We start from the raw sequence: 11,527 nt of genomic DNA on the forward strand, positions 1-11,527 counted from the left end.
ATAGATTCTGGTTTTCTTAACATATCTGTCAGTTCGTAGCTCATCTAAATTCAGTCTGCATATATCTGAACCAATTTATAGCACTGAGCGTACATTCCGTTTACTGATATCTATGAAAATTTTACCTGGGAAGTGTTTGTAATTTGATTACCTGAACACTTGCACTTTAGTAAGGCAAGTTTGTTGTGTTGATCACTGATGCTTAAACCCTTTGGGAAGGAGGGTCCTTCAGCTTTCTGCATACTTTTTCCATTTAGTTCAAGTGGTTCTTTAACTACTACTATAAGTTTACAAGAACCTACTTAACTACGTTTTAAATCTAATTTATTCATGCAAGTTCTATCTATTACCTGTTCAACTTTCGAGGAATAATTTTATTCGGATTGAAATGACAATTTTATCCTTGGATGATGATATATTTTCTCCTCCCTCCTTGAAACTGCCCCCTTCTCTTATGTTCATGGCATATCGAACTTCTTCTCAACTCTTCGTGTTCTTCGAAATTGTGTGTGGCTGCAATGCTGATGAAGGTGTTTTCATGCCGTGGTGAATGGTAATCCTGTAAAATACATAAAAAAAAATATATTAACATATTTATGGATACGTTAGATATCAAGGATGCAGTGTCTATTAGCTGTTTGATAGAATGTCCAATCATTTGTATGGAGTTTAAAGATTTTTCTAAGTGCGTATGAGAATCCTTTTATTTTATAGCTTCAATGAAATACCTTTGCTTTATTCATTTTTTTACTATTGATATACCTTTAATCCTGACCTTATTACAAGATTTTTATGTAATTACTCTATGGCTTATATTGCACCTGCAGAAGGATTTTGATGTGAGGTATAATGACCGGAAACTCTAATCTTGGTTCTCTTTTTACCCTTATTCTGGTTGTTGATTGAGGAATGAAAAAATTGAAAATGACTGATCAGTGTCACTCAGTTTCAACAGACCAGAAGAAAACATAATGCATAGTAACAGAATTACAAAGTGATAAATATGAAATCAAGGACTTAGTTCGAGAAGCTGATGGAGCTGATGCAGTCATGCAGGTGGAAACTAATTCTAGGAAATCAAGCCTTGCAATGTTTGCACTTACAGTATGAAAAACACAGGTACCTTTTTTTGCTATCTGTGCTGTAGCTAGGGGCTTATGCTCTTACTTCCAACTTAAACTCTTTGGCTGATCTTTCAAACTCAATTTTCATGTCCAGTTTCAAAGAGTTTGATAAAAAAGAACTAAAAGCGCGGTACCTGTTGTTTACAAATTAGGTAGTCCTTTTTAGGTGTTAATATATCTGTTGTTTACTAATTATAGCATTAATATTTAGGTGAATATCTTAATTTTAAAGTGAGATCGGTGTGTAGAACAATTATCTTTATTTTCTTTCATTAAGGCACTTGCAATGATCAATTTACTTGGTATATTTGGAAATTTCTACAAACTTTCAGCTTACCTGAATGTAGTCTTTTCTGACTTAAACATCTTTTGGGAAAATATTTTATTCCTCCTTAAATTACTACTATGGCCTCTATATATGCCTGTGCAATGCATTGTCACTTGCTGTACAAAATTTGCTCAAACAGGTTGTCTGTGCCTTTGGGGAAACAGTTTGACTTTATTTCCAAGGAAGCGAGGAATTGTCACCTGCTGTACTAAATTCGCTCAAACAGTTTGTCTCTGCTTTTGGGGAAACAGTTTTACTGCATCTCCAAGGAAGCAAGGATGTCCCTGCTTTGTTGTTACAGAGGCACGTTAGTTACAAAGGCAGAGGTATTCATATGAATTTTTTTTGCTGTTTATTCAATCTTACCGGGTAGCTCCTTTAAATCTGTATTTTGACTCTGCGTCTGGGTCATGCTTTCGGTAAATTAGACTTTCAGATGTTTATGCCATTGTATTGGTTAATAATGGAAAATAAAACCATATATGATCTGTAGTGTCTGAGGCTATTCATTTGTAATTGAAACCTCTTCTTGTGACAATTCACCACTTAGATGCCAACATGTGGTAGGCCTTAGATTAAGTTAAAAATATCAAAGCGAGCTGCTTCTCTGTTATGAACAAAATATATAAAACGTTACAAGTGTCCCTGCTCAAATGTGGTTAAAAAATTGCACCTGGACCAGCATTCTAACAATTACAACTGATGTCACTTGCTAGAAACTATGTTCTGTACATAATGTCAATTTATAAAGATGGACATATGGGTTGTGGATCCATACATGTCTTTTCACGTTATTTATGCACCGACGAGTGCAACAATTTTTTTTTTTTGAATACAAGGGATCTGCTCCATTTCAAAAATCAATGCACTTGCATACTTTTTTCATATTAACAAGCTCCTGTTTCGCATATAAGTCACTAAAAGTGCAACTGTATCAAATACTGGATACGAAGTAGTACTCATAACTATTAAATCAAAATAAAACATAAAATATTACAATTAATTAAAATTTGATCTACCTTGTCCATGAATCTCTAATTGATTGCCGAAAAACATGCCAATCTTTCTGAGCTTCAATCCAACCAAAACTCATGTCACTTGCTAGAAACTATAATCTCTACATATTATCAATGTATAAACATGGCCATAGGGGTTCTGGACAAGAAGCAGTGCGAAATAAGTATGATATGTACGTAGCACTGTTCTTCTCGATCTTCTGTTGGCAAATAAATTAAAATTTAAAAGCTTTAAACAAGATGCATATATAATATTTGTATTTTCAGGGAAGAGTCGTAGCAATACTTTACTTTTGTTTCGGTTTTGAAGATGCTTCTAGAAGTAATCGACTAAGAGCAAATGGTGATTGTTCGTACACTAGATATTCTTACACAGTTCTGTGTGTATTCTCTGGATTACATTACCGCTATACCAGCAGGTACTTTCACAGGTAGCATTCAAAATGAAAATTACCAAACTTTTTTAGTGGATATTTTTTCTTATATAACAACTTTCAGTCTTTAAATCAATAAAGAGCACATGTTTTATGATGATATGTTAACATAACAGTGGCCTGGATGATGATATATTTACATAGTTTTAATCCATTAACTCAATAAATTGTTGTTCCGCCACTGTACTAAGTTGTAGAATGGTAGTTATATGTAATATAGGCCTTATTATATTCGTTTTGAGTTTAAGGTGTTAGTGATAATAATGAAGTATTAGTACAGTTGTGATTCCCTAGGTTCTTCAATAGTCTCATATCGTCGAGTAGTATTTACTCTCATAATGTATTGTTGAATTCAGACTTCGAATCAACACTAACAACTTTGAACCCGAATAAAATGTTTCAAATTGTTAGAATATAATGTAAGGATCCAGTCCCGAATAAAATGTCTCAAACTGTTAAAATATAATATAAAGACCCAGTTGGGTTTCCTCGAAGACCTTGAGATTTTAGAGGAAGGCCCAACTGCTATGTTGAGTAACCAGCTCACTTGAAACATTAAGGTGTTAGAGTAATGCCCAACTGAATCTATATGTTATATTCTACCACAAACGAAATCCTTAGTTTTAATCTTAATTAGCATGTAAATGATTCATCATAGTTTATAAATAAGGCTTAATGACCTTTTGAGCCTCAAGGTTTGCACCAATATACTCCTCTGCCCATGTGTTACAAAAGCGTTCCTTTTTGTCCCGAATTACTGAAAACGTACATTTTTAACCATGGACCGGGAAAAGACCGAAGGACCGGGGAAAAACCCGGTGTAAACCGGGAGGTCCAAGGTTTAAAAGATGCGTTCTCACTTCTCAGTACTTCAGGGGGAAAAATGAACGCTTTTGTAACACAGGGGTAAATAGGTATATTGGTGCAAATCTTGAGGCTCAAAAGGTCATTAAGCCTATTAATAATGATAAAATATCTACTTTGCAGAACAAAGTATACGCAAGCACACTAACAAGTAAACTTCCTGTTATTTGCATTAAATTCTTTAGGGTTTACTAAGAGGTGCCAATTGGTTGTAGTTGTCAGCATCCTTTCGAACCTTTGTTTTCAAAATAAAAACATTTGGTACAAGCTTGGATTATGACTTTGAGTTTGAGAGGACATTATTACACGTATAAAGTCTCAGCAGTGTGTATTATTTGTCTGTAATCTAAAATTTATTTTTGTCGATTTGAGGAACAGTTGGTGTTGCGAAAGAAAATAAGAAGAAGATGGCCCCATGATTCCAACAATCCAGTGAAACTATTATGAGGAGATATTCTTGAATTTCGACACGAAAAAAGAAGAAGAAAGCAGAAGAAGATGTTTTGCTTTTCCTTGTACCCCTGAGGTATCCAATCAGATCTTCCATTTTGTAGGTTTTAATTTTCTAATTATTTTATTTTAAAATTTATCCGTAATCTATCACAAATGTGAAGTATTCTATTTTATGAATATTATACGAAGACTATTCTTGGTAAAGACTTTATAGTCTTTGACAAGAAGTTGGGAGCTGCTCAAAAGTACTCTGCAACATTATAGGGCATACACAACGTGCATCCTCTATATAATCAAACATTTTAGAGGACTGAGGGGGGATAATTGTGAAACTAGAAAATGTTGCATCATTTCACTATACTTCAGTTTTGTGATAAGTGATAACAACCATTAGTTTAGTTTTATGTTGGTATATTTTATTTTATTTTTGAATTTATTACATGAAACACTTTTGTAAATTTTTTTACTCCTCAAACAGCTTAGTGTTTAGGAATTAGAAACATAAAATAATTGGAAATGTGATCTGTACTTACTATGAAGATTTTAGCAAATTACCTCATGTTAATGTTTATGATAAAACTAAGAAAGATTAGAGAGGGAAGAAGACATTGTCAGCCCAATGAAAAATCAAGGTGTATGTATCTTGTTAGACATTCAGGTAGTTTTAAGTTAACATTGTCAAAATTAATTTTTGATGGTATGTTGCCTGAGCATAGAAAAATTTGCATCTTTTATGCTCGACAACTGAAGCACTGGGTAGCCCGTACGCAGCCATTTAGGAAAGGGATTTCTTTATTTGACGGGCAGCTTGTAGACTGTGTCTAATAGTTTGATATTAATGGATGCAACGACCAGCTGACATCCTAAGCCTTTGAGTACATCAAATAAAATGGTGAACTTGTAACTGAGGCAGCATATCCATACATCGGAAAAGATGGAATGTACAAATGAAAAAGTTGGAATCCAGGTTCCCGATTCTGTCAACATTCCCCTGGTATACATCTCTCAGCATTTCCTTTATCGCTCAAAATAAATTTGTTATATTCCTTACAATAATTGAGAGATAGAGTTATAATTTTTTTAGATTACCCAGTGTCATATAACTGAAGTAATTTGTCATTTTTAAGGTACTCTGTTCTACTATTTCTATTATAGTACGTTATTTTGCAACCATTTTATGTTTAAATCACATCAAGTTCAAATAACTTGAAATATTAGATGTTGAACCAAAATGATATGACAGATTAACTGATATTATTCACAATTGGTGGTGTTTTACAGGCTACTGAGGTTTAGGCATCAAAGCGACTTGCTTATGTCATAGTTTGCGCGGACAATGGAGAGTGTGGTGTTCTCATTCTCATCAAGGTTTGCGATAAAAAAAATAGGCAGTGAGGCTTCTCTTGGATAATAATTTCAATGGTGGGTATAGACAGATAAACAAACGGTATCAGCATACTTCTCTAACCCACTTCTTGTTTTTTTTTTAAAATGAAATTCAATCAAACTTGGGGAACTACCTATCTGTGTGAATCCTAATGCAATTTTATTAAGTATCTGAACCTTATATCGATTTTAACTTCCCACTATTATGGGGTTAAATATCAATCTGATGACTCATTGCGTCCATTTGACTTAAGTAGGTGACTGAGTACAAAACGGACTCGTTGTGGTGACTGATTACGTTAAACTAATCAATCCGTCAGAGTCAAAGATGTAAGTAGACAAATTTAACGGCAATTCAAAACAGAGCCGTTAGTTTGCTGACATGTAGCCAGTTGGCGCTGATTAGACATGCCATGTAGGCATACACAGGCTTAATAGAAAAAAGTAAATCAGATGAAAATTAGAATGTTTATTTGCTAAAACGGGAAGAGAAGAGGCGACAACAACCCTAATTTCTGAAAACCCCTCTTGCGATTTGATCGGAGATAGTGATTTCTCACAGGATTCTGCAATCGTACACTCAATACAACAACTGGTAAACATCTAACACTTCTATTTCATATGTTTTGCTTTAATTTTAATGGGTTTTTTGTGTCATGCAAAGTGGGGTTTGTGTCATGCAAAGTGGGGTTTGTGTCATGATCATAATTTTTAAAAATTTGTTTAATCCTCTTCGATTCGTGTTGTTTATGTTTTGTTTGTGTTCTTTTTTGTTTAGTAATCTTTGTTTCGTCTTTAAATAGGAATGAATTCTAGGGTTTTAATTCATCTACACCATCATGGCTCATTTACCCCTGGGTCCTTCAAATCTAATGCTAATTATGTTAGGGGAAAGGTTGATATCATTACTGATATTGACACTGATCGTATTTCAATTCTTGATTTTGAAGATTATGCCGAGAAGTTTAATTATAGTAAGGATGACTTGTATTATTTTCAATCTGATGGTCACACATTTAAAAATGGCATCAGATTCTTGTATGATGATGATTCAATCAGGGAGTTGATTAGGATTTCTAGGCCATTTAGGAAAATGAATGTGTTTGTTGATCATTTTGGGAATAATGCGCAATTGGCTGGTATGGATGTTGTAGAAACAGGTGGTAGTGGTAAGGATGTTGTAGAAACAGATAGTGGTAAGGATGACGTAGAAACAGGTGGTAGTGGTAAGGAAAATGTTGAAGATGATGTGTTGGAAGATGATATTGGTGAATGGTCAAGTGGTGGAGACAGTGAAGATCTTAATTATGAGGTAGGTAGTGAGGAAAGTGATGAAGAGCTAATTGCGTCTAGAGTACAAAGAAAAAAATTGCAGTTGATAGTGATGAGAGTGAGTATGATGAGAATGATTATGCTAGTGATGAGTTAAGGTCTGATGATTCATCAAGTGAAGATGAAAACATAAAATTGGGTTATGTTGGGATCCCCCCTAGTAACAAAAGGAAGAAGAAAGCAAAGGTAACCCGGAGAAGGAAGACAGTGTGAAGTTTGAAGTTGGGCTGAAATTTCAATCTATGGATGCTTTTAGGAAGGCTGTGAGAGAATATGGTATCAAAGAAAGGAGAGCTGTTCATTTCATAACAAATGATCAGAGAAGGGCACAGGTTGGATGTGAAAAAGGGTGTACCTTTTATCTATGGTGCAGCAGACTAGCAGATTCAGAGACCGTCCAAATCAAGACATGCTTACATGATCATCTTTGCACCAAGCCATATCATAATAGGCTAGTGACTGTGGCTTACTTAACAGAAGCTTATGGAGAGAGAATAAGAAAAAATCCTCAGCGGAAGATAAAGGAAATGCAAGAGACATTTCAAGGTTCCAAGGATCAAATGCTCTAGGGTTAGATAGGCTGCTCTAGCTGGTATTTTTGAAACTTTAAAAGACCATTACTCCAGGGTATGGGATTTTGGGTATGAGATACTGAAAAATCATCCCAAAAACACTATAGATATCAGGGTTAGCAGGGTGACTGATGATGATGTTAGCAAGTTCCAAAGAATTTATATTTGCTACTATGCTTTGAAACAAGGGTGGAAGTTGGGATGTAGACCGATCATAGGTCTAGATGGATGTTTTTTAAAACATGTCTGTGGTGGACAGTTATTAAGTGTTGTGGGGAGGGATGCTAATAATAATATGTACCCAGTGGCATTTGCTGTAGTAGAATCTGAAAATACCGAGAGTTGGAAGTGGTTTCTAGGTTTGTTGAGGGATGATCTCGAGCTTGGAAATGGTCAAACATTCACAGTTATCAGTGATCAGCAGAAGGTAACCTGAATGTCCACATAAATTTCTTAATTAGTTATTGCCAAGATTGCCATAATATGTATGTGCCTTATGCATTTCTTTTTCTTAATTTGTAGGATTTAATTAATGCTATGAAAGAATTGCTACCAAGGGCAGAACACAGACTGTGCAAAAGGCACTTGTACAACAACTTCAGGAAGAGGTTTCCTCAAGGCACAGTTAAACACTGTTTCTGGACTGCTGCATGTGCAACATATCCAGCATTATTTCACAAGGCAATGGAGATGCTTCTCAGAATTTCTAAGAAGGCACATGAGGAGTTGGACAATCTTGATCCCAATAGTTGGTCTAAGGCATTCTTCCAAAAACACTCATTTGCTGACAATGTTGAAAATAACATGTCTGAATGTTTTAATAATTGGATTATTAATGAGAGGTACTTGTCTAATCTCAACTTATTTTTTGTAATTATTAATGTTTTATTTGTTTCCATAATTATTGCTTGCAATTAGGTTCATGCCACTTCTCACTATGATCCAAGATATCCATTTCAAGATCATGAGAAGGATCAGAGTTAATAGGGAACAAATGTGCTCCAGTGATCAAGTAATTTGTCCAAGGATTAAGGCTAAGCTTGATGCGGCAGTTAAGTTATCTAGAAAATGGCAAGCTACATGGGATGGAGAGAGCAAATACATGGTGAGATATGGTACTAAGTCTGTCACAGTTAACCTAGATGTCAAGACTTGTGATTGCAGAGCATGGGAACTAACAGGCATCCCATGTCCCCATGCTGTTGCTGCAATATATGATAGAAGACACCAACCACTGGCTTATGTTTCTCATTACTACACAAGAGAAATGTATCTGAAGGCCTACACATTTTCATTACCTGTACTGAGGGGTGAGGACTTCTGGGAGATGACTGGTAAGGCACTTATGTTGCCACCTGACATGCCAAAAAAGCTAAGGGGGAGGCCAAAAAAGCTTAGAAGGAGGGAAGACTGGGAGGGAGGTAGTGGCAGTAGATGTAAGGGAGTGACTGTGACTGCTTCTGGGTTGCAAAAGATGACATCTGGTAAGAAGATGCACTGCAGTAACTGTAGGAAGGCTGGCCACAAAAAAACTAAATGTCCAGATCTACAAGTGCCAAAGGAGGGACCAAAAGAGAATGAAAATGTTACTGAAAATGAAAATAGTGCAGAGCCAGTTTAAGACCAAATCTCTTCCAGGAGAAATAGGACAAAGAAATTGTCAGTGAGGAGGAGGGCAATGCCTGAAATTGTCATTAAAGAACCATCTTCCCAAGACAGAGCACAATCAACTATTTCTGCAGTTGCTCAAGGCACTTATGTTTCCAACATCAAAGGGAAGCAGAAAGCCAAAGAACGAATGAAAAATGTCACTGAAGAAAGTCAGAGTGAAGACGAGGCAGAATACAGGCCACATTGGATGGATGTAGAAATAATTCCTAACTTCAAGGAAAAGCTTATTGGTTTGGGGTTTAGGGAGCTCTTTATGCCAAATCCTGGTTTGGGTGAAGCCAGTCATATTCCTAATGGAACTCCCTCAGCGGATACTCCACCATTTCCTCAGACACAATCAAGCATTGTTAAAGGAAAAGACCCTGTTGTTGAGCAAGTTGCAGAGGATCAAGAGGATGAACAAGAGACTGAAGAGGAGCAAAGTGAAGATGACTTTGAAGAAGAACCACAAGTAAGGAGGAGCAATAAACTTTGGATGAAAACCAAATTCAACTTCAAGAATACAGTGCACAGTCCAGGGGATCTAGGGGATGACTAGTTTTTCTATTTTAATTTTGCATTACCAGTTGAACTTGATAAGTTGGGATGGTTTAAACACTATTTTGTGCTATGTAATGTTGTTTTGCGAACTTTGCGACTAGGTCTTAAGCAATGTGGGATTGCTTTTTTGGGATGTAATGTTATAATGTTCAACTGTAAACCAATGAACCTGATCCTAATTATGGTTTTAATGAATGACCTATTTCATGATCATTGTATGGATCAGTTCAATTCTTTTTATTGCAGCATAAATATAACATTGTTTTTCATCCACTGAAATATGACATTTCTTCAAGATCCATCAGTAGAAACATACATGACCAAGTTTACATTAGTTTCACTAGAACCACTAACACTACTATTACAATCAAGTAGACCTTCACAGTCTTGGCATTGTTTTTCTCCAAACTTCTCTTCTTCTCATCACTGGCTGCTAGTTTCTCTTCTAGCATTGCAATTCTTTCTTCAAGGAGTAAAATCTTTTCATCTTGAAAAATTCTCCTATTATTTAAGTGGGTGATAACACCACCATGCCTTCCTTCAGTTTCAGCATCATACCATTGAAAATAGTTACATCTTATCGCCTGCACATTTAAACATTTGATAAGAATTTGAAAATTCAAACATAATTTGCACAGTACATGTTGCTTACTGGTGGTTGACAATAAGTATGAAATCTTCTCCCAGGATTATTCAATGACCAAGAAGTATACATTTTGTCCCTTCTTCCACAATAACAAAGATACTCACTCGTCGATACTTGTGATGATCTTCCAGAGCTTGTTGCCATGGGGCTTTCGATCTTCAATATATAATAAAGCTATGGTTAGAAGGAATTAGAGGAATAATATGAAATTGTATAGTTATGGCTCTTTTCTCTCAAGAACCCTAGAATTTCATTACATGTTTGAACTTCTATATAACCCACATGTTGCAATATAGCCGTTGTCAGCCACATCAGCACCACCTCACCCAATCAGTCATTGTACAGCCAGGTCACAGATTTGCCCGTTACAGAAAATAGTTAATGCTGACGGAATGATTAATTAACGTAATCAGTCACCACAACGAGTCCGTTTTGTACTCAGTCACCTACTTGAGTCAAATGGACGCAATGAGTCACCTGATTGATATTTAACCCCACTATTATGTAACTAAGATGATTATTTGGATTTGCATACTACTTTTAATGAAGAATTACAATTCTTGGGGTGCTATATTATCCTATTTGTTTGGTGCCTAATCATATATGCTGACTTTTTCTAGAGGTTTTGTATGACATAACAGTTATGTTGCATTGCACATACAACATGGTAAAACCTGCATTTGTTGCAACAGTATATTGCTTTTGGAATTCCAGAAGCAACTAGCATAATAACTCGTGCGAGACACGGGTCATTTCCTAAAGTTTTTTTATACATCATGCAATTATAATGTTTGTAGAGTAACTCCAACAATATTCTTATATAGGTTTTTGAGTCAGATTTTGAAGAAATGGAGATAAAATTTCTCTCCAACAAGTTCCACGTCCCCCTCTATACATTAGGAACTTCGAATGTTTCCTCACTTTTAGGAGTGAATATCCCCTCAACTATTATTATATTATATTTTTCTTACCTGTTATTTTATATTTAATGAATGAATATAAACAGGGTAGTAAGTGTACGTTTAAAACGAAACGATTAAATTTAATCTGTAAAATGTCGTTAGTATGTTTACAAATAAAAAGTTACAAATTAACATATATGTTGAATACAGAGTTGACCAATTCGAATTCCACGGGAGGAGAATTTATGATTATGCCTCC

At 35.4% G+C, this 11,527-nt stretch overlaps 1 protein-coding gene across 8 annotated transcripts; it reads left to right on the forward strand.

Moving 5' to 3' along the window:
• Positions 1–64: 64 nt before the first annotated feature.
• LOC141678802 (uncharacterized) lies at positions 65–9,130 on the forward strand. Of its 8 annotated transcripts, XM_074485201.1 has the most exons (10): positions 65–553; positions 828–844; positions 956–1,119; positions 1,592–1,778; positions 2,736–2,887; positions 4,145–4,292; positions 5,075–5,213; positions 5,501–7,936; positions 8,032–8,351; positions 8,428–9,130. In XM_074485201.1, exons 8-10 carry the CDS (start codon positions 7,805–7,807, stop codon positions 9,128–9,130), a joined length of 1,155 nt encoding a protein of 384 aa, XP_074341302.1. In that variant the 5' UTR covers positions 65–553; positions 828–844; positions 956–1,119; positions 1,592–1,778; positions 2,736–2,887; positions 4,145–4,292; positions 5,075–5,213; positions 5,501–7,804. The 8 variants fall into 8 exon arrangements, with proteins under 8 accessions (XP_074341302.1, XP_074341304.1, XP_074341305.1 ...); XM_074485203.1 differs by lacking the exon at positions 828–844 and having other exon boundaries at positions 1,049–1,119; XM_074485204.1 differs by lacking the exon at positions 828–844 and having other exon boundaries at positions 1,049–1,119; positions 1,617–1,778.
• The last annotated feature ends 2,397 nt before the right edge of the window (positions 9,131–11,527 follow it).

This window comes from Apium graveolens, chromosome 8 (assembly GCF_009905375.1).
Source record: "Apium graveolens cultivar Ventura chromosome 8, ASM990537v1, whole genome shotgun sequence".
In the NCBI taxonomy this organism is placed as follows: Eukaryota; Viridiplantae; Streptophyta; class Magnoliopsida; order Apiales; family Apiaceae; genus Apium; species Apium graveolens.